The following is a 25777-nucleotide window of genomic DNA, read 5'->3' as shown; positions in this document are numbered from 1 at the left end:
CAACAAAAAACAAACATTAAATTTAGGTTAAAAGCCATCTGAGTCTCTCCCTTTATGCCAGATTTCTTAAAGAGACAGTAGCAGTTTTTAGCACGTGTTCAACAAACCAATGTAAATACTTGTAAATAATACATTTATGCAATTAAACAATAAAGATGTAACAAAATATAATATTTGCAATATAATACCCCTGGAGTAACGAGTTCGAATCCAGGGTGTGCTGAGTGACTCCAGCCAGGTCTCCTAAGCAACCAAATTGGCCGGTTGCTAGGGAGGGTATTCACATGGGGTAACCTCCACGTGGTCGCGATTATTGGTTCTCACTCTCAATGGGGCACGTGGTAAGCTGTGCGTGGATCACGGAGACTAGCATGAGCCTTCGCATACTGCGAGTCTCTGGGGTGTCATGCACGAGCCACATGATAAGATGCATAGAAGCGGAGACAACTGAGACTTGTCCTCCACCACTCGGATTGAGGTGAGTAACCGTGCCACGAGGACCAACTAAGTAGTGGGAATTCCAAATTGGGAGAAAAGGGGATCAACATTTATTTTATTTTTTTAAGTAAAATATTTGTAATATAGCATATTTATTGAATACATGGATTTATTTTTAAAAAGCTTAAACGTGACCATAATGATAAACTAATAAAATTGAATTAGTAAAAAATATTTTCTTAAAATGTACCTAGTTAGAAGGTCCCCCATATAATTAACAGCATTAGCTGTTAGGATTTCCTTTAAATGTAAGCAAAAGGTACATTAAAACTGAAATATCCCCATATTGATCGATATTAATATGGGTATCAAGAAATCTAGAATCAAGAATACCCAGCCTAATCGTAATGAGGAAATTCCTGTTGATAAAAAAAGAAACACTCAGAGGAAGGCAAAATGTAATCATTTTATGTTTTACTATTACTAAACTGAAACAGAAATGCCAGATTCTTCAAATGCCTTTCGGTGATCCAAAGTTTCAAAATCATCGGTGAAGAAACCAGCCCACAACTTATTTAGAAAAATGCAAAAATATTATTTTATTGAGGTAAATTTCTCAATTAATTGAGGTAACAATTTGCATAGTTTTACATCTATACCTGCTTGAAAGTGGAAAATGGATTGGAACAACAAATGAGAGATGGCAACTACATATGATATGTGTGCGAGTCGCACAACCACACACACCCAGCAGCTTAACTATACACACTGACGTGGTGAGTGCATACAACATTTTCTCTCTTTTGCTGGTGGAAACATCTTTTACATTTTCCTGTAAAATAGAAAAAAAAAAATTTTTTTTTACCCAAATACCAGGTATAAAACTACTTTCTGAATAGGTGACATAAAAATTCCTGAATTCTTTGAATTGTGTCGGAAAAGTCAATCTTCAATTGGTTAGACATGGCTGGGCACTTTCAAAAGACATTTGTAGATACGACAACAAGCATACAGTGATATGAAGAGAGAAAACCAAATTTTCTTACAGATGTTTCTTAAAATTTCTTTCATACATTTCAGGCTCGGCACACATTCAAAAGTCTTTCAACTTTGGTTTGTGGACAACATTCAGATTTTAAAAGGACACATACTTAATAGAGATGCAATAATGCTTCTGGTTTGGACCGATATCAATCTCTTCACACACACACACACACACACACACACACACACACACACACACACACAAATGCTACAATCACTGCCTCCTACCAAAATCCGTCAGTTGTTTAACTGTAAGGCATGAGTGTGTGCAACAAAAATGCACTCCACAACTGCTGTACACTACAGAAGACGACACTCGCTAACAGACTCCAACACGATACCAACAGAATGTACATAAAAACACAGTCTCTGGGGCTGGAGGGCTGCTCAGCAAGGGTCAGAGGTCACTGGTTTTAAATTTGTCCTGAGAGCTTCGCTGTGTGTAGAAGAGAATGTAGGCCTGGGCTTTACACACCTCCTCCACAGCACACACGCTCAGTTTAGAGTCGTTACAGTGCACCCAAAACCCTGAAGAGAAAGAAACAAAGGGAGAGAATTAATTGAATAAATAATTCAACATGGTTTAAATTTATGTTTTAGGTTAAATCCAACTGTACAGTAACACACTTGTAATGGAAGTCTATGGGGCCAAAACTTTGAAGGGTTTAAAGCAGAAATATGAAGCTTGTATTTTTGTTAAAGCTCTTATATTCATTCTTCCGATCAAAAATGTGTGTCATTTGAGCTGTTAAGTGGTCTACGTAATTTTTTTTGGGATTGGGACTACTTTTCTAGGCGAATGAATGCCCAGTTATGCATTATAGACATATTGTAAATCCCGTGGATGGAGTTTGATCCGCGTAAACAGTATTTTTTGTGGATAGTTAGATCGCTTTCTGTTATCCCAGTGCATGTCGTGCAAAGCATATAAGCGGCTTTATACATTCACTATAAAGCGTGCAGCACATGCAGACAGTATATTTAATTAAATCGCATCCTTTTGCGGTTTAATAGTTATACTAGGACCTATCACTAGATTAATTGTGCATTCAATTGACTCCCAAATATGTCAAATTCTTGTGTGAGCATTTGAAAGCAGCTGTGTAGCAGTTAGACATTGCGCGAGTATCACATTGAGTTGGTGCTCGGTACTGCAGAAACACTGGTATCGAGACATTTTTTATTTTGGTATCAAATTGTTCCTGAAGTAACTGTACTTTTGACATCACTAATGATATTTACGTACAGCTAAAGTGACAAAATTACTCACACCATAAGATAAGTTTTAATTCATACCGCCCACTCCTACTTGCACTGTTATAATAATGGCATATTTACTGCATATAGCACAGCTTGACGATACAGAAAGATTATTTATTTTTTTACCTCCTTCTGTATTATAACAATAGGCAGTGTAGTGGCCCGAGCCAAATCCCTTCCCATGATGCATGACGACAGCAGAGAGCTGGTAGAGAAAGTGTTGAGGGTGGAGTGAGGTACTGGAATCTTTGCAGCAGTAGGGCTCCATATTGAGCTCCTGCTCAAACTGAACGTGAACGCCAATCTTCTCCCTGTGGTTTCGCCCAGACCACCTAAACATACACACACTTGTACATTAAGATCTGACTGTCAACAAACTCGCACATAAATCAGTTTCTGCCCATGCAAACGTGTGTGGGTACCTGAAGCGTTTGAGGTGCAGTCTGAGAACATGAGGCAGTTTGTGGACCATCAGCTGTTTCTGAGCTTCCGTTAGGACTACCTGCTTTGAACAGAATCGCCGTTGCTTGCCTTAAAGAGACAACAAAAAAATTACTTTAGTAAGTGCATGAACCTTTCTCACCTTAATGTTATTGTTTGTTTAGAAGACTTTAGCATTCAAGCTTTTGACCTTAAACTTAAGATTAATGTCAACATGAAACAGCATTTGTAACCCATTTTCAATGTGGAAAAAATGTAGGGCAGGACTTTATTTATTTATGGAATAGTTCAACAAAAAAAAAAGAAAATTCTCTCATCATCTACTCACCCTTATGCCATCCCAGTTGTATACAACTTTCTCTTGCTGAACACAAATTAAGATTTTAGAGGAAGTTCTTAGTGGGTCCATAAAATCAAGTGAACGTTGGCCAGAACTTTGAAGCTCCAGAAAGCATATTGAAGTTTTTAACTAAAAAATCTCCAACCTGCCCAGTAGATTGTGAATCACTAAAAAATTAAAAAGGACTTAAATATTGATCTTTTCTCACCCACACTTATCATATATGGATATGGATTTAACCACTGGAGTCCTATGGGCTACTTTTATGCTGCCTTTATGTGCTGGCCACCATTCACTTACATTGTATGGACCAACAGATCTGAAATATTCTTCTTTAAAAATCTTTAGAAGAATATGCAAGTAAATGAGAGAATTTTCATTTTTAGGGTGAACTGTCCTTTAAGAATGAATTAGATAAAAAAAAGTCACAAAATTTTGAATTGTGTATTAAGAAAATAAATAGGATCAATGTTGACTTCTAGATTTAATGGGTAATTCACAAGCCTAAATCCAAGTTCACTTCCCTATAGCCATAATGTGTGTTTGTATGTGTTCAACTCACTGTTGCAGTGGTCACAGGCATATATAGCTCCCTCCAAAGCCTCAGTCTCTGTAAATTTGGCCAGCATCTCCGTCAGCCTACATGGAACCTGTGCGGCATCCTTACTGTTGCTGTGGTAACGCTCCGGGAACTCCAAAGAAAGATCCCAGAAAGGCTCTATTGTGTTTGAGCGATGATCGCATGCCAAACACCTCACCTACAGGAAATGAGAAGGATTTTTAGCAATTGTTTCTGATGTATAAGATTCATATTCTCTATGAAAGTATGTGAATGCAAACACTTCTAGCTATGTAAGCTTGATTTTATGCATAACAGAAAATGCAGAAAGAATCACGCGACTGAGTAATGAAAATTTAATCAGCATAAAAACACAACTTATACAAACCATTTTTATTTGATTTTATAATAAATAACAATAGGCATAATCACTGGTATTACTATTTTTATTATTTTCTCCCCAATTTGGAATGCCCAATTCCCAATGCGCTCGAAGTCCTCGTGGTGGCGTAGTGACTCGCCTCAATCCGGGTGGCTCAGAGTCGGAGACGTCAATCCAGAATCTGTGACCTCAGAGTCGGAGACGTCAATCCGTGCATCTTATTGGGTGGCTTGTTGAGTGTGTCACCGTGGAGATGTATCCCGTGTGGAGGCCCACGCTATTCTCTGTGGCATCCAAACACAACTCACCACACGCCCCACCGAGAGCAAGAACCACACATTATAGTGACCATGAAGAGGTTACCCCATGTGACTCATAGCAACCGGGCCAATTTGGTTGCTTAGAAGACCTGGCTGGAGTCACTAAGCACACCCTCCAGGGGTAGTAGAATCACTGGTATTATTAAACAGTAGACATGCCATAAAATATTGATATATCGATTAGCAAGTTACTTTATAGATATGTTTGAGGCATGGATATATTAATATTAGCCGACATTTTAATGAGAAGCCCTCTGTCTGTTTTCTAATTTATTGTCAATTGGCTTTCTGTAAAATTTTGTCTGGTGTAATAGCTTTGGGAGACCTCAAGGGGGTTTTAAGACCTCAACATTTACTGTCACGGGTAGGACCGGGCGCATCGAACGTTACACAGGCTGTTTGAAGAGACAAAGACTATTTTGCAACGAGCAGTCCTATTTATATCTGAAAACATTACGATGTATATAAATAATCATTGGATACATTTTCAGATTATCCCAATTGATCCCAAGCCAATTAAATATGGAATCCAGAAAAATGTTAATTAAAAACATTAGGGTTAAAATAAAAATGTCATAGGGCCCTAATCATTGGGAACACTGTGGTGCGCATTCGCACAAACTTCTTCTAAAGTTAGTACTGTCATGATAGAGCAACAGCTCTAAGAGAAACTTGCAGAGAAAGTAAGCTAAAGTGTCAACATATTTATAACTATCTAGCAACCAGAACAATAATGCAACTAATTTAATAGCACATGCATTTGCCGGTAACTCTCATCGTAGAGTACTTGTTGGAAGAGGTTTTAGTGAGGCAAGTAGGGGGTGCTCACTCTGTGGTTAGGGTTAGGGTTAGTGACAGAGACACTATACTGATGATTGCATGCCAAACACCTCACCTACAGGAAATAAGAAGGATTTTAACAATTGTTTCTGATGTCTAGGAAAAAGTGATGTAGTCCCGAAATATTCTCTATGAATGTATGTGAACGCCAATGCTTCTAGCTATGTAAGCTTGATTATATTCATCACAGAAAATGCGGAAAAAAATCAAGCAACTGAGTAATGAAAATTGAATCAATATAAAAACACAGAACTTGAGTTAAATTTGAAAAAAAAAAAATAAATAAAAACAATTTGACAATTCAAAAATAAACCCAGGAACTTTTACCACCAAAATATAAGATAGATTCAACTGGATGATTCAAATTTAAGACTTTACGAAATAAATATATTACTACTGAATATAATAAATAACTTTACGCATAAATATTGGTATTATTATTAAAATAATAACACTCAATGTATTAGTTATAATAATAATACCAAGACAATTAAACATGGAATCCAGAAAAATTTAAATTAAAAACATTAGGGTAAAAATAAAAATAGAATTTGGAAAAATAAAACCGATTTCATAGGGCCCTAATCATTGGGAGCGCTGCGGTGCGCATTTGCACAAACTTCTTCTAAACTTTCAGGTTACCTACTGTCATGGTAGAGCAACAGTTCTAAGAAAAACTTGCAGAGAAAGTACGCTTAAGTTAGTTAAATTGTCAACATGTTTATAGCTAGCTAGCTAGCAACCAGAACAATAACGCAACTAATTTAATGGCACATGTATTTGACTATAGCTATACATCACCCTCTTGAGAACTTGTTGGAAGAGGTGTTAGTGAGGCCGGTAGGGGGTGCTCACTCTATGGGTTAGTGACAGGGACACTATACAGTAAAAAAGGCACCATCCTTCAGATGAGATGTTAAACCGAGGTCCTGACTCTCTGTTAGGGATGCCGCGGTGTGAGTTTTTGACAGTAAGATTACCGTCTGGTGAGTCACTACGCCACCACAAGGACCTAGAGCACATTGGGAATTGGCATTCCAAATTGGGAAGAAAAAGGAGAGAACCCCCACCACCCCAAATGTATTTATTTTTTTGCCAATTTTCTTATTATGCAACAGCATTGATACAAAAAATGCATATCATATCACAATCGAATGTCTTATTGGGCATAGGGGATATGTGGACAATAAGGGCAGCCCTACAATAAGAAAACTAATAAATACACAAAAAAATAAATAGTAGATGTATAAGAGATGCTCCAATCTAGGGCACAACACCGTTTGTATCCTGAGCTCAGTGATCTGCTTCAACCAGTGTGCTTCAAAAATGTGTAAAACTATTGTTGCCGTGCCCCATGTAGTTCACAGCATCCAACAGTTTTGTCTTCTGCAACAGTTTATTAAAGCAATCCGTTGTCTGTTAGACACCCCAACGTAAAGCATCGGCAACAGACTCTATAAAATTACTCTCCACATCACCTCGAAAATAAACCTGTGGACTATGCATAATAATGGGAACATTGCTCACAGCAGACAATTTAAAGTCTGATAATGACTAAAATTCACATTTATTGTTGAATGCGGTGAATTTGTACAAAACAACTGATTTAAATTATGAGGACGATTAAAGGGTGTTGTCACACTTGAGTCCTCTTTAAAAGAACCATACTCGGACCCCTTTAAGTGGACCAAAAATGTGTAGGATGTGTATCTTTCTATGACTTCCGTCTGCATTTTTTACATCCATTGTCTTCAGTCAGTCATTTAAAAGCTCCCAAACAGCAGCTTTTTTGGTGGATATGAGTCTAGTAGATCAAATTTCTGTGTTACATTTTGATGCTTGTGTGAAGTTGCCCCAGTTTCACATGAATTGAAAGTTCACATTCAGTCTGTTACACCTGGCCAAACACCACACTCTCAGTAACCATAGCAACAGCTCCAGTTACCAACACATGAGCAAGTTTCACATTTAGGCTTACAAAATCTTAAAAATAACAATTTTATACTATACATTTATATATATATATATATATATATATATATATATATATATACCACATTAAAGCATTTCACATTTTTTAACAGTGGATTCTAAATTTTTACGGCCAAAAAGTCACAGTGCAATTCTTGCAAAGAGTAGCTGTGTAACCCTGGTGTCCTAGCTAAATTCCCCCCATTGGCCCTTATAAATCATGGCCTCCTAAAATTCCTCATCTCTGAATTAGCTATATACAGTGGGTACGGAAAGTATTCAGACCCCCTTAAATTTTTCACTGTTATATTGCAGCCATTTGCTAAAATCATTTAAGTTCATTTTTTTTCCTCATTATTGTACACACAGCACCCCATATTGACAGAAAAACACAGAATTGTTGACATTTTTGCACATTTATTAAAAAAGAAAAACTGAAATATCACATGGTCCTAAATATTCAGACCCTTTGTTCAGTATTTAGTAGAAGCACCCTTTTGATCTAATACAGCCATGAGTCTTTTTGGGAAAGATGCAACAAGTTTTTCACATCTGGATTTGGGTATCCTCTGCCATTCCTCCTTGCAGATCCTCTCCAGTTCTGTCAGGTTGGATGGTAAACGTTGGTGGACAGCCATTCTCAGGTCTCTCCAGAGATGCACAATTGGGTTTAAGTCAGGGCTCTGGCTGGGCCATTCAAGAACAGTCACGGAGTTGTTGTGAAGCCACTCCTTCGTTATTTTAGCGGTGTGCTTAGGGTCATTGTCTTGTTGGAAGGTGAACCTTCGGCCCAGTCTGAGGTCCAGAGCACTCTGGAGAAGGTTTTCGTCCAGGATATCCCTGTACTTGGCCGCATTCATCTTTCCCTCGATTGCAACCAGTCGTCCTGTCCCTGCAGCTGAAAAACACCCCCACAGTATGATGCTGCCACCACCATGCTTCACTGTTGAGACTGTATTGGACAGGTGATGAGCAGTGCCTGGTTTTCTCCACACATACCGCTTAGAATTAAGGCCAAAAAGTTCTATCTTGGTCTCATCAGACCAGAGAATCTTATTTATCACCATCTTGGAGTCCTTCAGGTGTTTTTTAGCAAACTCTATGCAGGATTTCATGTGTCTTGCACTGAGGAGAGGCTTCCGTCGGGCCACTCTGCCATAAAGCCCCGACTGGTGGATGGCTGCAGTGATGGTTGACTTACTACAACTTTCTCCCATCTCCCGACTGCATCTCTGGAGCTCAGCCACAGTGATCTTTGGGTTCTTCTTTACCTCTCTCACCAAGGCTCTTCTCCCCCGATAGCTCAGTTTGGCCGGACGGCCAGCTCTAGTAAGGGTTCTGGTCGTCCCAAACGTCTTCCATTTAAGGATTATGGAGGCCACTGTGCTCTTATGAACCTTAAGGGCAGCAGAAATTTTTTTGTAACCTTGGCCAGATCTGTGCCTTGCCACAATTCTGTCTCTGAGCTCTTCAGGCAGTTCCTTTGACCTCATGATTCTCATTTGCTCTGACATGCACTGTGATCTGTAAGGTCTTATTTAGACAGGTGTGTGGCTTTCCTAATCAAGTCCAATCAGTATAATCAAACACAGCTGGACTCAACTGAAGGTGTAGAACCATCTCAAGGATGATCAGAAGAAATGGACAGCACCTGGGTTAAATATATGAGTGTCACAGCAAAGGGTCTGAATACTTAGGACCATGTGATATTTCAGTTTTTCTTTTTTAATAAATGTGCAAAAATTTCTAAAATTCTGTGTTTTTCTGTCAATATGGGGTGCTGTGTGTACAATAATGAGGGAAAAAAATGAACTAAATGATTTTAGCAAATGGCTGCAATATAACAAAGAGTGAAAAATTTAAGGGGGTCTGAATAATTTCCGTACCCACTGTAACTCTACTTTCTCCTCTCCACCAAATAGCTGGTGTGTGGTGAGTGTACTGGCACATTATGGCTGCCATCACATCATCCAGGTGGATGCTGCACACTGGTGATGGGTGAGGAGAGTCCCCTGTTCAGTATGTAAAGCGCTTTGAGTGTAGTGTCAAAAAAGTGCTATATAAATATAACATTCAAACTCATTGATTTGTTACCGCAACATGAAATGCAAGAACATTAAGTAAATATAAAGGAATGGTGCAAATGCAATGTCAAAGCAAGTGTCTCTGATTGCATACTTGCGTTGTAGAATATGTGTAAATATTAATTGGCTAATGTGACTGTGTGTGTAGGTGTACTAATCACCTGGCTAAGCAGCTGGCCATGAAAGATGGTGTTGATCACACTGAGCACCTGTTTAATCAGCTGTCTCTGATTGGCCGGCACAGTGGCAGGTGTTAGCATTCTGGTCCGTTCCAGCTCATGCTGGACTTTATCTAAAAGTTCACAAAGAAATTCCTGCGCATCCTGCTGCGCGTAACCACGGAACGCCGGGATCAGCTGCCACACGGAGTGCAGCATTGCAAATGGAGACACCAGGGCCCACTTTCCCGACCACATCACCTGGAACAGCGTATGTAATTCGTGACAAAGCGAGATGTGTTTAGAGCTGGGCTCCTTGGGTTGGATCAGCTCCATGCTGCGCGAGCGGGACGCCCCCCCACTGAGCCCCGACCCCAGGCTAGAGCCTTTAGGCTGGGTGATGCGCTGAGCGGAGAGACCTAACTTGCGGCTGACTGCAGAAGCTAGCAACTCCAGTGCTTGATTTAGATCCAGTCTCAAAAAACACTCTCGGAATACATGCAAGTGACTCAGAACCTGAAGTATGGAGTTCATGTAGCATGTATTCCCGAGGTTGCGCAAGCCCGTAACTCCTGGCGTCACAGTGGGACGCCGTTTGATTGGCGTTTTCGGAGGTGGGGGGCGGGAACGCTTGGCCTTGGCAAGTGTACGGGGCCTCTTTTGAGACATTCTGTCTGTAGCAGTTTGTGGAGTCCTGGTGGAGACGCGAGCAGGAGCAGACCTGCGCTTCGTAGATTTGATGAAATTGGCCAATGTCGGTGTCGTAGCTGCAGCAACAGCTTTTAGGCTCTGCCGTCGAATACGATGGCTCTTTCTTGGAGGCGCGGTTTCCTGCTCCTCCCTGAGTTGCCGTTTGAGTTGCAGCCTCCTCTCCCGCGCCTCCCTCTTCCGTTCCTCCACTTCCTCCTTTTGTCGATCCTCCTCTAATCGCTTCTTCCCTCGTTCTGTTTGTGCAAACCACAAGCGAAACACACGGCCAATCAAAGCACGTCGACGGTGCCACAGTGCTGTGAACATGCGGTCCTCGTCACGCAGCTGCAGCTCCTGCATGCCAAGTGACGGCTGGTCTCCAGTGACAGAGGGCGAGCGCAGGGTGCGCCCACTGCGCGTGGTGACTTCATAGCACTGGCTCTTAATGGCACTTAGCGTGCTACGCAGCAGCTTCAAATCACCAGTCACATTATCGTTCAGTACGTAGTCATCACACAGGTAGCAGTACACATACAATTCATTCACCTCCAGGGCCAGGGGGTGGTGCTGCTCCTACAAACAAAACAAAAAACAAACTTCAATATGACTACAACATAAAATAAATATTCCTATATAATTAGAGATAACTGGCTGATAACTGGATTGACGTGACGGTATTCTGCGATAATTTACATGATGCATGATTATGGTTTAGTGGACACTTTACAAAATTCTAGATAATCTCTTAGTCCAATTCTGATTTTTATGAACGCACTGTAGTAAGGTTGCACAATTAATCAAAATGAAATCGAAACCGCGATATGACCTATTGCGATTATTAAATGGCAAAGGCTGCGATTTAAATAAATAGTCTGCTCCCTTCAAAGATTATTTGCGCTGCTCAGTCCAGTCTATATTAAGTTAGAGCATTGTTAGTGTTTTCAGAGCGGTTCTGTGCTCCACAACTCCCTCTCATGTTTAGATTAACAGAAGTGCTCCGTGTTCGGTTCCGTTTGCTTACGTGCGCTAAACGCTTTATTTACACTAAACTGGCGCATCCTGCGTGAAGCGTTTTTTATTATTATTTGCGGTAGCAGCATCTCAGTCTCCGCAAGGCACAAGTGTCATAATAATAACGCAGAATACAAGATGGGGTATAATTCAAACATCTTTATTAAATGATTGCTGAGCAAACAGCATAAACAGTAACATCTGTAGAGTCCTCTTCTCCTGTCATTTGTTTAACTCACGAGAGAGTGTGTCGCACTTATTACGCTCCACGCGAAACAAGTGAAAGCGGAACTAATATTACCAACATACAAAAGGATGGAACATACATATAATACATCTACATAAAATATTGAGTTACTATAATATTATGCATTGCTAAATTAAATATAATAAAATAATTTATACAAATAATTAAATTAAATTGTGAAAAACTAACCAGAATTACCCCAATGGGTTATCAGTTTAACTTCAGTTTGACATTAAGCCTCATTATTTAGGACTATCTTATATACAGTAAAGAATAGTTTGTCTAAGCCTACTAGTTTTTAAGGCCTAGAATAAAGAGTAACATTTATATTTTAAGTTTATACTGAATTATTCAATCAACCATCATTATTTTTGACAGCAAAATCTAGGCAAAAACAATGGTTTTACCAACAGGGAAATTCAGTTAACAGTGACATTGCTTACATATGACCAGTTTTGCCAGACCTGCTGATAAAAAGTTAAATGATCAGAATCAATTGATGAGATGAAAATTGGAGATCGTATCGGATGTTAAAATCCTGATTGGAGCATCCCTAATATTCAAGTTGACTGTTTCAAAAACTAATGTTGATGATTAGTGGTCTGGGATCATGTCACAAAATGGACAAAAACAGGTATACGGTGGAGGGTAACATTTGGATATGAAGAAGACTTTGTTTCACTGTTTATATATTTATTTGTGGTTGAACTGGAAAAAATGTCTCAGTTTGGTTCTTTTAAAGAAGGCTCAAATGTAAAAACCCCAGTAGCCTTTTTGCAGTTGAACATTTGGAAAACATTACCATTACCATCATGGCAGTTCAAACCGCAATCGCGATATTTTTCGAAATAATCGCAATATGACTTTTTGTCGAAATCGTGCAGCCCTACACTGTAGCTTAATTTCCATCTACAAGTCACAATTCACAAACAGGGACCAAAATTAACACTCGCCAAGTGCCAAATATGAGTACTTATTTGCTTCGTGACTGGAAACTTTACACTGTCACACAAAACATAAGTCAAATTGTAAGAACGACAGTTTGACCCTTGTTAACGCGCACCGTGTATTAAAATGAATGGGAGAACTTGGAACGCCCAACCAAGGAACTCTAAGCGCACAACGGTCAACGAATATTGAAAGGAAGTCCCGCCTTACAGGTAAAAGAGCCATTCAACTTTTAGATACAGACATCGCCTGTCAATCATGTCAGGAATGCTCATTAGCTATACAAGCTGAGAAAATTTATTTTTTTTGTGTATTCTGAGGTAAAGAAGCACCATTTATGATATTAATGTTGTTAGATTTTACTGCTGATGTAAAACATTTTTGATTGTAATCTTGACCAACCATTTTGTAAATTTAGATCTTTCCACATTCAAGTAGATAGGAGCTGCACTTGACCATGACTGTAAATAGCTTCCCGGTATTGTTCCAAAGATGGCCGCCAGTGGACTGACTTGCTAGAAAGACTTTGGTTATTCTCAGCATACAAACCTTAAAGTTACCAGGGCTGGTAACATTATGAGAAAATATAAACTATATTAGATGGTTTAAGTTAAATTGTAAAATGTATATCCATCGCCTCACCCTTGCTGATGTAAGTCACGGGAGCGATTCAAAAGAATGACATTAAACATTTTTATTAAAGAAAACATCAAAGTCGCATCTTCTAATGGCTTACCTCGATGGAAAATGTATCCTCGAAAGTTTATCTAGGATGTTTTCTTCAAAACTCCATTAAAGGTCCCGGCCCTTTATCTACCTTATAAAAGGGTAAAGTCTGAAATGTGGTAATACTTTTTATTCTCATTTAGTTTCGTAAATGTTCAAGGTTCTTTTCATAGTTATACTTTCTGTGTGATCTCTCAATTTAAAGTGCAGATTTGGTGTTTAAAAAGCAATTAAACTTGTCATAGGAAACAATTTTTCTATCTGCTTTATGATGTAATAGGCTTCAGCAATTATCACGATTTTACATATATATACACCGGCACATGCCTATGATTGGCAAGATCATTTTTTTAGGTTATATTTTAATATCAATATATTTTTCAACTTCGCTGCTTAATCAGTTATTGATTGTTTAATATTTGCTCTACCAATAAATGGCATCATTTGGTGGATCTCCAAAGAATCAATGTATTTTTTGCATAATATCATGTATACAATATATAAATTACTCAAGTTTTTACTTAACGTATTAGCAACTCACAAGTGAAACATTACAGCTTGTGGTTTTTTCAGACCATTTATATAACAGAACAATTTACACTTACACTTATAAAATATAATGTCATAATAATATTTTGGGATGTACCAAAATGTGATTCCTGGGCCACTACCAATAAGCGCTAATTTTAGTTTTTGTCTTTTAGCCCTTTATTTAAACCGGAACTGGTAGCTAATTAAATAAAAACATTCTCTCTTGAAACAAAACAGGTGTTGCTTAAAAGTTTGGAATCTGCATTATGCTAAGTTTGGGCTCGTTAAAATCAGCATCATCTGCTGTGGGTAACTATTTTCCAAATTTTGTTTGTTTCACGAATAAACGAAAATGCAGCAGTGATTGCCCCCAAGTAGTATACAAGTTGGTTTGTCACATTTTCGCTTACAACTTCATGAAACAAACAAGGAATATGGAAAACAGCATATCTTTACTTACAATACATGGTGCCAAATAAAACAAGCCGCAAATCAGTGCAACATTGTGTAAAGATTTTAAAATAAACTTAGAGCGATGTGATATCAGGGTTGCTGTGTTTTTAAAATCAAATTTAAGAAAAATAATTAAATACCATATCCTCATGCCAAAACAAACCAACACAATCTCAAAATAAATCATGTATCACAGACTCTTACTTAAACTAAATCTTTTATATGGCCTAATGATTGTGAACTGCTCAGCAACAGCTGAAAACACTCAAGAAAATACAACAGTGCCGTGTTTTCACTCCGAAGGACACATTGCATGCATTTATTTAAATAAATCATATTCTTTTGAAGTTTGATAATCACATTAGGTCATATCACGATTCCTGTCTTTCCGCCCCCAAATTTAAATAAAATGAAAACTTTTGATATCTTAAGGATCAGTGGGATATGCTAATTTGGCTTTGAACACTGCCTGACAGGGAAAGAGATCGCAAGCAGAGATTCTCTCTGACACAAGCAAATAAACCATATAAACAAATTATCGGCAAAAAATAATAAGCCAATTAAACTATCGGCGTGATAATATTTTAATTATTCCAGTTATCATATAAAAATATACATATCACCCATGTATACTGTAGATCATGCCCCCCTAATTAATAAATATTTATTGCATTTAATTGTTGTACTCTCATGATTATTAGGTTATTATTGTGTCAAAAGTGACACTTAAAAATAATCTGTATTGGCTGTAAAAAAAAAAAAAAAAAAGAATGATACATGGTTGATATGAACATTAACTGAAGCTCCTGACCTGAATCTGCCTGATTTTATGCCCTGCAGCCACATGATTGGCTGATTAGATAATCGCATGGATGATTGTTGGTGGCAGATGGGCTGGTTTGAGTATTTATGGAACTGCTGATCTCCTGGGATTTTCACACACAACATTATCTAGAATTTACACCGAATGGTGCCAAAATCAAAAAACATCCAGTGAGCTGCATTTCTGCAGACGGAAATGTCTTGTTGATGAGAGAGGTCGGCAGAGAATGGCCAGACTGGTTTGAACTGTCAAAGTCTACGGCAGGGGTGCCCAATACGTCGATCGCGGTCGACCAGTCGATCGCAAAGGCAATGCTGGTAGATCGCACAAAATTTAAATGTACTTTCGTTAAATTTTAATAAAAATAAATCTAATGTCATTCCTTCTTTTAGTTCCTGTCTGACTTGCACTTGACGAGTAAATTGCGATGCTACTGCCTGGATTAGGCAAAACTGTATGGAATCAGACAGTTTTGCCTAATCCGGGCAGTAGCATCGCAATTTCGCGCTCCTGTTCTCGGAAGTCCTTGGAAGGCGCGTATGCGCAAACCTAGTTGTCATGGCAACTGAATAAACAAAACCTCGCCTGGTCAATATTTACTTGTCATCAGAATAAGGTAAATGACCTGGCAATTGTAATCTATTGTGCTGAAGGTGTTTTGGGTTTAGTTTTAAAACTGAATGATATCAACATTGAACAATATTATATATTTTTTTTATTAATTAGAAGATGAATTCCACGTAGGGATACATGCAGTAGTCCCAACAAGCATTTTCTTATTTGAAATGAACCTGTTTTTTTTTTTAGTTGGTAGATCTTATTGAGTTGGTCATTTAAAAGTAGATCATCACACAAAAAAGTGTGGGCACCCCTGGTCTACGGTAACTCAGATAACCATTCTGTACAATTGTGGTGAGAAGAATAACGTCTCAGAATGCTATTTTGACATGTGCGTTAGCAGAATGTATGTTCGCACTGACGATGGGGACCTACACCACATTAGACAGGTGGTTTTAATGTTGTAGCTGATGTGTAAAATATTACATTTAAAATTATACAAACCTTAAAGTGCTGAAGCGCATGCTCCTCTATGTAGCGTCCACAGGCTACGTGAGAGCAGCTGAGACACGCCCAAACCGACTCTGTGGTGTTGCAGTCCACGCAGTGCCATTTCTGCGGGTTTAGGATGGAGTGGTCCTGTGCGAGCCTTAAACGACCCACGTGCTTACACCTGTCCATCACAGTGAGTCACAGCCCTCTTCACATCACCATGGTGGCAGCAGCCAGTGGTGAAACCAGCGCCTCCCAAGGCATGTTGGGTAATCTTTGGAGACAAAAAGATCAGATGTACTTCAAGGTTACACGGTAATGGAAGAGAATGAGGCCAATTTTTTGAGAGTGTAAAGGCAGAAATGTAAAGCTTATAATTTTAATAAAAGCACTTATATTCATTCTTTTGCTATAATTTGAGCATTAATTGACCTGTTAAATTGTTTAAATGGCCAGTTTAAGGCATTACATTGTCATGGCAATAAAGTTGTAAAGAGTCATATTTACACAGAAAAGTTTAGCAAGCAATTTGATCTCACTAAATTCATGTTAACACACATATTGTTTATGTCTAGTAGCTATAATTTTACACTCACTGTAACACAAATTTTAACTTTTTTTTTTTTTTTTAGAAAATAAGGTACAAGTCTAAGTAAATTTTTGTAGTAGTCAACATTATGCCATAAATGCTGTTGATTGAGCTTTACTTGCATTGAACCAGGAACATTCCTTTAATATCCATGTCATCAGGGCACTTCAAAGAATACTCTGGTACTACCATGGTACATGTCCCAAAAAACCATACTACCATAGTGCCATATCCAAACAACACAATTGCACGTTTAGTTTGTGTCAGATCAGTTTGGAATGTTACATAGTACTGAATTAACAACATATTCGTTCACCATGGTAAAAGCTTGGCATTACCATGAAACATATCTGCAAAGAATGTAAAAGAAGTGCTGCACAGGGTGTAAAAGCTCGGTGCTCTTTGGTTGCTTGGGATAATTAAGCTCAAAAACAAAAAATAAAATATTCCAAGGCACTCGAATTGTGTAGAAAAGTTAAAAAGCCTTTATTAAATCATGGATTTTAGAAGTAAAATTGGTGACAGATACACCTACGCGTTGCGGCTTATGCCTTCGTCAGGGTGTGTGTAACAAACAAAATAACAGGTACATTTTAAGTAGCAGTTAAATACCATGAAACATGTTAAAAAAAAAATACAAAATGTTGCCACCATAGTACTTTTCGGTTAGTGATTAAAATTTCAATTTTAAAAAGACATAAAAGGTCAAAAACACAAACATTCTCCACTTTTAAAGGAAGAAAGGCAGTAAATATCACTAGTCACTAGCTTAGCATGTAAACAACCCGGCTTAAGCATGTGTGCGCCTTATATAGCTCCACAGACGCCTGTTTATCTGTGTCACGACCAAAATAATATCCCTGTTACCCTGAGGCCCGCGTGTGTTCGACTAAAACAAACTAGCCGTCCTGGTAATACATCTAGTTAGTTGACATTAGTCATTTTCAGAAGGTTAAACGTGTGTAGCTGCATTGCTAATATAATTGGCTTGTAAAAGTTGTACTGCGCAACCAGTGCTTGTCATATCCCTCTTGCTTTACTCTAAATAAGGTATTAGGTAGAGATTAAACGAAGTTAGACTAAACCTGATCTCCTATAAGTAATTTCTATCTGTTTGACTTTGAAGGTGTTTAGACGCGCTAATGGTGAATGATGCTAGCTGCAACCTGCCACATTCATCTACATAATTTCAAAGAGCTAACCTGGTAAGCAGTTCAGCACAGTTCAAATCAGTTAGTTAAATGTGTTTAATCTGCCTGATTTAGAGGAAAGTTAAGCGGCACACGGGACGCTAGTGTGCTAATGCTAAAATCACACAGCACTGGAGTGTGTATCAAGTACTGGGTGAGTGAAATACACCGATTATGTAAAAATTTCGCCGCTGATAAGAAAGCGATGAGATCGGAGGTGTTATGACACGGCGATCTTTTACTAACCTGTTTTTTTTGTCAAGTGCTGGTTACTTCTGGGGCACAACAGCGAGCGCCATCTTGTCTACACTTGTCGCGTGGAGTGTCCGTCTGTGACGTCATGGCGGAGAGGGGGCGTGTGTCTCAAAACATCTCAAAACAGAAGAGACACTTTAATATTGAATGCAGTTTTTGATTTAAAGCTCAATTTTGAATAAGAGCGGTTTTCAACAAAATTTGGTGAACGATAGCCGAAAACCACACCAGTTTAAACACTGTTATTTTTTACTGAAGTTTATGACTGAAGTTTCACAATCTCAAATATCACTCACATCCTCAATCCATTTATCATTCAGGTGACAATGTCAGAAGTACACATATTGTACTATTGGACATGTGCCATGGTAGTACCGAGGTATTCTTTGAAGTATATTGGAGTTCCATGTAAATATGCTGGTTTGTGAACATGGTAATTGTCAGGGCCTTTTCTATCTATAAGCGGTCCCCGGGCCACCAGGGGGCCAGCAAAGCAAGGTCAGTTTTATTTTTTTAAATTTTTTTTATAAATTATAGTTACTTGTAGACATTTATTGTTAATTTGTATAGTTATTTATTGTTAATTTATTTTATTTATTTTGCGTTTTGTGTTATTAATATACACCGATCAGCCACAACATTAAAACCACCTGCCTAATATTGTAGGTCCCCCTCGTGCCGCCAAACAGCGCCAACACGCATGTCAGAAAAATAGAGAAGAATATAATCTCAGAAGGCCCAAAAAGCACATAAAGGCAGCATAAGAGTAATCCACAAGACTCCAGTGGTTTAATCCATGTCTTCAGAAGTAATATGATAGATGTGGGCGAGAAACCGATCAATATTTAAGCCCTTTTTTCACTTAAGTGAAAGTGAACGTGTAGATTTATGGTAGAAAAAAGGACAAAATATTTTTCTGTTTCTAGGAATATGGTAAGAAATACCAATACATTTTTTATATTTCTTAGCTTACAGAAAAGTAAGGAATGCTTATGTAAGCTGTGAATTAAAAATGTTGTTTTCCAGCCTTGGTGTCTTAAAATTATAATAATACATCTGTCTCCATATATTATTAAATCAATTCAAGTTCTGCTTTAAATTTAATAAAATTACCTTTTAAAATATTCAATTCCAAGGGTGGCTGTGTGCTTACCATCTTACCACTGTACTTAGCAATATTTCAGTCAGGACTTTGACCAAAAAATAAATAAATAAATAAATAACTATATACTGCCTGCTTTAAATGTAAGCTTCCTACCCCATTTTTTAATAAATAGGTGATTCTGTAACTAGACACTTGACCTGATTATTATTTATTTATTTATTTATCAGTATAAAAATAAAAATGTCCATAACCTACTGTCTTCTTTCTATCTACAACTGAATTTCTTCACATATTCCATCTCTACGAAATAAAGTATTTCCTTTCAACAGCATTCTCAGAAAAGTCTTAAACTGTTAATTACAAAAAATACATATTCTCTCAGATGAAGAGGTGGTTACCTTGATATTTTATATTCTTGTATTTGGCAAACAGTGAAAGGATCCAGGCAAAATCGGTTTGTCAAAAAAAATTTAAAAAATCGTATTCATATCACTCTTTATTGTTCAGGATGAAGTTATATGTCACATATAACAAACTATTTTCTTTCCCGAGCTTTTATTCAGCCTTTCACTATTAATAAAATGAAAAACACAAAAAGTTTTTCTACTGTCGAACCGAAAAAGTGTCAGAAGTTATCGAATCGATAACCATCCAATCAGAGGTCGTTGTCAAGCTGGTGACGTAGACTGGGGTGGTAGTCAGCCTCTTTACTCGCTGAGCTACCCAGGCCCCCGCTTCTCAAGATCTTTATCATGTTACCCAGTTAAGCTAGAGAAATTATGTTTTTATTATGTTTAGCGTGTTTTCATTTTCTGTGGTGCTGTAATATCACAGATTAAATTACAAGTTTGAAGCTACATAATTTCTATAAATGTAATTGAGCTGTGTATTTGTGCTAATTTAATGTTACACATATTGCATGAGTGTAGGCCTATACTATAAAAGTGTTTTTGTCATAATTATATAGAACCAGAATGATCAAAGTGTTACACAATTCTAATTAAAATGGACATTAAAAATAGAAAGCAGATAAAAAGTTAAATTGCCATGGCACATTGTTTTACCATGCTACTACGTCTAAAAAACATGGTACTTTTTGTTAGTGTTCAAAGACTCAATTTAAATCCTAATATTTTTCAGGTTTCTCTGGTCCGTTCAGCTGTGGCAGGACATCATTGAGGCTCTGCAGATGCAGGTGGAGCTCAAACCCCGCAGACAGCACCTGTGTGTCCATCACGATTGTGGCCATGGCTCAGAGCCACCTCATGCAGAACATTTTCATCTGCTCCAGTGAGGTGTCGTGGCACAAAGCTGCCAGACTCTGCCTGGCCTTGATGGAGTCCAGAGTGTTCGAACCCATCTGTATGAAGCTGTTCAGATGGGAGAAAGAGATGACCTTTGAGGATTCCAGCTCCTGCGTCTATCGCTTCCTGGATGGAAGTGGCCTCCCAGGATCGGCCAAGAAGACATACAGTGGCATCGAGAACCAGACTCCCGAGAAACGCACTGGAAAGAAGACCACTTTAAAGTAAATATTTGTCTTTGGGGCAAACAAAGAGCCAAAGAAAACCTTTTCTTTTCAGTACTCATATTTTATGCAATTGTTTTTAGGTTTGGAGAAATGCAGACCATCTCTAACCCATTGATTCTTAGATCATCACGTAGATGAATGGAGAGACGACTGAAATATATAAATCTTCACCCATCTGTGCCCTCTGATCTAAATCGTGCTGCATTTTCCAACAGTTTCCTGACCAAAAATGGTAAACATGCTAGTGATGTTGACATTAAGTTTACAATAGATAGGAACAGGTGTATTACAAAAACTCTTTTTTTCTGCAGAAAATGTAAAAACTTTCCACTTCTCATGTTCAGTTGTTCAGGAAGTTTGTGGTGGTGGAAATCCCCATGCTGGACTGTATTCTGTCCTCACCTGCCAAACTTGAGCCCTTGCACTCATCACTGTATAACCAAGGTGACCTGGTCATCTCCAACACCTACGTCGATTGAGAAGTGTCCGAGAGTCTCAACCTGCCTGAGTCAGTGCCACAGTACTCAATACCACCACAATTCATGTTTCTTATTTGGGTGATGATAGTGCTGTATGTAAGTGTAACCCATGTTAAATGTGGTGCAAAATAAATAAATAAATAAACAATATAATTGTATATTCTAATAATTATAGTTTTCATTAAAAAGTTGAAACGATCTATTAATAAACATTTTGAATTAACTATCCCAAAATAAAAATAATAAGTATAATAATTGAGCGCAGAACATGTGACGTATTACACGTAAGCACGCGACGTTGTGTATGACGCAAGCTGATGATTTGCGGAAGTGTGAGAGACGCGCCGAACACGAGATGAGATTGATGCAGACGGGATTAAAAAGAGTGATGATTGCTCATTTAATCGTGGATGTTTGACGATTGTGAATCTTCTCGAAATCTGAAGTGTTTAACAAACTGTGAAAACTCAGGATTTGGTCAGGTTTATTGTTTGAGATGGAAATTTCTCTCATGGATTTGAGATGGCGAGCCACCCATATCGTTGAATGCTGATATCTGAGCCTGGGACCGAGACTTTTTGTTGTATACGAGGACCTTTTCGTTGCATTATCGACATCACCTTTTTCCAAGCGGGAAGACATTCTTTTCCACCCTGAACTGGTAGGATTGATCTGATTTCACTCACCCACGGGACTTTATTAAAGCACTTTCTGGATAATATTCAGAAGACAATTTATACAAATAGTTCTAATACGGGTATTGTTCATTGAATACTATTGAATGTGAGACAGATGTGAATTTTGGTTTCGCTTTTGTTTTTCCTTTTATCATTTCATGTGATCTGAGTTTAAATTGAAATTGAATTGTGGTTATCTGATATTTTATTGATTTGTTTGAGAAATTATTTGGGTTGTCAAAACAATATAGAAGGTTTAAAACTAGATTTAAATAGTGTCAAACCCTTTAATTCTAAATTAAAGATAACGTAAATCTAGAAGTTTCCAAAGTAAGGTGAAATCAAATAAGAATTGTGCTATAATCTATGTCTGAACAGAGGTAAAGAAAATAATATAGATTCAATTGTAAAAGAAAAAAAGGAAATACAACTTAAAAAGAGAATAAGAGGCAAAAACCAGAGACAACACTGAGAATGATTTCTTTTGGTATATATTTTATTGTTTTATTTATAAGATCTGATTTATGTTGTTTATATGTCTGTCCAATCACAATATAATTTTCTTGAGAAATCTTCCTTACTTGTGGTGTGATTTATTTACTACCAGGAATTTATTCTGTTCTCTACTAACCTAGAAACTGGTCCATTGCTCCAACCCACATTGAGGGCACTTGTTACATAAATCTTGGCGAGCCAGCCAGGAGAACAGTGGTAGTAAATATATCCTGAATGAGTTCCTGAAAAAAAAAAGATTATACAAATTTAAGGTCTCGTTAGTCCTTAGAAACATGGATATCATTGAATCTGAGAATGTTAAAGTTACGAACTCCGTGATAGTTCGTGGGTTGACTGACACAGAGTGTGACGAAGACTTAGTCGAATTTCTAAACAAACACGGACGTGTTAGTAGACATCTGAGAGTAGATGACCCAAAGTCGCCTTATCACAGAGACGTTATAGTAGAATATGAAAGCTGTTCTGCCCTTGTAACCCTTGAGCCATTGTTACCTTACACTTTCAGAAGCTCTCATAACGTCTCTTATGTCATATCACTCTTGTCACGTGCCTACTTGCCAGCAGCAACCAAGCAAGCTACCGCCTGTTACTTTGCTGAGCTGCAGAAATTAGCTACAATTAGTGGGAAAACTTTTGAGGAACTTCTACAAGAACAGTTATCTCAAGCCACTACATCATGTGCTAAAATCGCAACAGATGTGAACGAACCAGAGTTTTCCTCTGGGACTGGCACTCTCACGCGTGATCCTCTTAACTCATTCAACAAAGGGAAAAGGGTAGAGGGGTGTCAAAGCCCTGAGACCGTACATTCAATGGTCTTCAAAAGAAAACGTCAGCTTTTGATGTGACTGATGTAAATCCACCAGAGATCCAGCGTGTGGTAGTCGAACATCTAATAAAGAGTGAGGGAATTTCCCACATGCATGCACCTTTCAGACTTAGAGTGTTCTCTGGAAAAAGTCCACGTCCAACCACTGAAGTTGATTATGATGCTTGGAGAGGGAGTGTTGAACTGATTCTCCAAGATCCTTCTCTTCTGATTTACACCGATCCAGAAAAATATTAGACAGTTTGTTACCTCCAGCATCGGAAATTGTGAGGCACCTTGGTGCCACAGCTCTACCTAATGCATACCTCGATATTCTGGATTCCGCTTTTGATGCAGTTGAGGATGGAGACGATCTTTTGCTAGGTTCTTGAACACTTTGCAAAATACTGGCTGAAAAGCCTTCCTTGTATCTACAGCTTACAAGCAGCTCTCTTAAAAGCTGATAAAAAGAGGTGCCGTTTCCAGTGCTGAGGCTGACAAACAGCTCTTGAAACAGTTCTGTCGAGGCTGTTGGAACGAAGCGTTGATAACAAACCTACAGCTCGAGGCTAGACGAGGAAGTCCACCTTCATTTCCTGAACTGCTTCTGCAGTTGCGCAGCGAAGAAGATCGACATTCCGCCAAAGAGAGTCGTATGCGTCAGCATCTGAATGCGCATCGACATAAAGTCAGCTCAAACGTTGTATCCACAAGCTCTTTTGACTTGGATCATGTTGCAGCATCAGAGGGGAAAGAGGTTGCAGAACTAAGACGGCAAGTTACAAAACTTCAAAATCAGCTCAGTAAGCAGAAGGTCAAACAGATGGAGAGTGAGGATGTGTTCCACTTGAAAAAACAGATTGCAGAACTTCAGAGCCAGTTCACAAAGCTTGGATCCCAAAAGCCTCGAAAGCAAAAAGAAGACCGTGAGACTAAACAAGCTTACTTCAAGCCCACTGGTTCAGCTGTTGTCCCAAAGCCTCTAGATAGACCTAAGCCAGGTTATTGTTTCTGCTGTGGCGAAGATGGACATATCGTGTCTGGTTGCGAGAACGATCCAAACCCATCTTTAGTGAACGAAAAACGGAAGCAGCTGAGGGAACGGCAGAGTCTGTGGGACCGCCAACAGTGCCAAGGGGTCTCAGAGTCTTTAAACTGGAATTAGCCCCTGTAGCGAGACGTACAAGGGCTACCATATACAAAACTAGTCTCAAAGGATCCACAGGAAGAAGGGGTAGTTCAGAGTTTTCCGACAGCAGAGGTCAGTTGGCTAACCTCCCAAAGGGGCTGATAGGGGCCAAGTGTACGGCTCAAGTGTACATAGAAGGAAAACTATGTTCCTGCCTCCTGGACACAGGGTCGCAAGTGACAACAATTTCAAAATCCTATCATGAACGAACTCTGCCTGAGCTAGGTATAATCCCTCTGGATAATCTTCTGGAAGTGGAGGCTGCAAATGGACAGGTAGTACCCTATCTGGGGTATGTAGAAATGAGGGTCAAGTTCCCTGAGGATTTTCTTGGGAGTACTGTAGAAGTGTCGACGCTATGCGCTGGTTATCCCGGATACAAGTGGTACTGCTCAGCCAAAAGTGCTCATAGGTACCAATACTTTAGACTTGGCATATGGGAAGCATCTTGAAGCCAATAACACTGTCTGCAAATTCATCCCATTTGGTTATAAGACAGTGGTGAGAACGATTGAATATCGACGGAATCAGAGAGTAAACAGTAACGTAGGAATTGTCAGACTCCCCACCGCTGATGCCACTATCGTACCACGCAGGGCAGAATCTTGTCATGGAGGGAGTTGTGAGTGTAAAGGGACAGGTGACGGATAAGTGGGTAGTGATGGAACCCCCTTCTCATTCTTCTGTTCCTGGAGGACTTTTAGTTGCGAGCTGTCTTCTTGACTTACCTAAGCATCCATCTCAGTAAAGTCTCTGTAGTGCTTAAAAATGAGACTGAGCATGATATTACCATTCCTGGAAGGAGTGTAATTGCAGAAGTCCATGCCATACAGAGAGTAATCTCGAACAAGAGCACTCAAAAGGAAGACAAGTCCTCCAATGGAGAAGAGAAACTTACAAAGGAACTCTGTTTTGATTTTGGCGACTCTCCGCTAACCAACGAATGGAAGGAAAGGATTTCCCAGAAGTTAAGGGACCAGTCAGAAGTCTTTGCTATGCATGATTTCGATGTCGGACGAACTGACAAGGTGAAGCACAGCATCAAGCTACATGACAATACTCCTTTCAAGCACAGGACCCGACCTATACATCCTGATGACTTTGAAGCAGTCCGTCGACATC

General features: G+C 38.7%; 1 protein-coding gene across 1 annotated transcript; it reads right to left on the bottom strand.

The window, feature by feature from the left end:
* Positions 1 to 1625: 1625 nt before the first annotated feature.
* On the bottom strand, positions 1626 to 18424 carry LOC127637180 (ubiquitin carboxyl-terminal hydrolase 44-like). Its single transcript, XM_052118109.1, has 7 exons — positions 18342 to 18424; positions 16329 to 16590; positions 9841 to 11100; positions 4086 to 4281; positions 3165 to 3273; positions 2869 to 3074; positions 1626 to 2010 (listed from the first exon to the last, which is right to left on the bottom strand). The coding sequence occupies exons 2-7, from the start codon at positions 16503 to 16505 to the stop codon at positions 1880 to 1882; spliced, it is 2079 nt and encodes a 692-aa protein (XP_051974069.1). The 5' UTR covers positions 16506 to 16590; positions 18342 to 18424; the 3' UTR covers positions 1626 to 1879.
* Between the last annotated feature and the right edge of the window lie 7353 nt (positions 18425 to 25777).

This window comes from Xyrauchen texanus, chromosome 45, assembly GCF_025860055.1.
Source record: "Xyrauchen texanus isolate HMW12.3.18 chromosome 45, RBS_HiC_50CHRs, whole genome shotgun sequence".
Taxonomy (NCBI): Eukaryota; Metazoa; Chordata; class Actinopteri; order Cypriniformes; family Catostomidae; genus Xyrauchen; species Xyrauchen texanus.
This window is presented reverse-complemented; position numbering and strand designations above follow the sequence as displayed.

Excerpts from the sequence above, each read along its gene's own strand:
- LOC127637180 (XM_052118109.1), bottom strand. The coding sequence starts at position 16,505 with ATGGACAGGTGTAAGCACGTGGGTCGTTTAAGGCTCGCACAGGACCAC. Across the intron at positions 11,101-16,328 it reads ATGCGCTTCAGCACTTTAAG|GAGCAGCACCACCCCCTGGC; the intron begins GTTTGTATAATT and ends TTTTGTTTGTAG. Across the intron at positions 3,075-3,164 it reads CTGCACCTCAAACGCTTCAG|GTGGTCTGGGCGAAACCACA; the intron begins GTACCCACACAC and ends GTGTATGTTTAG.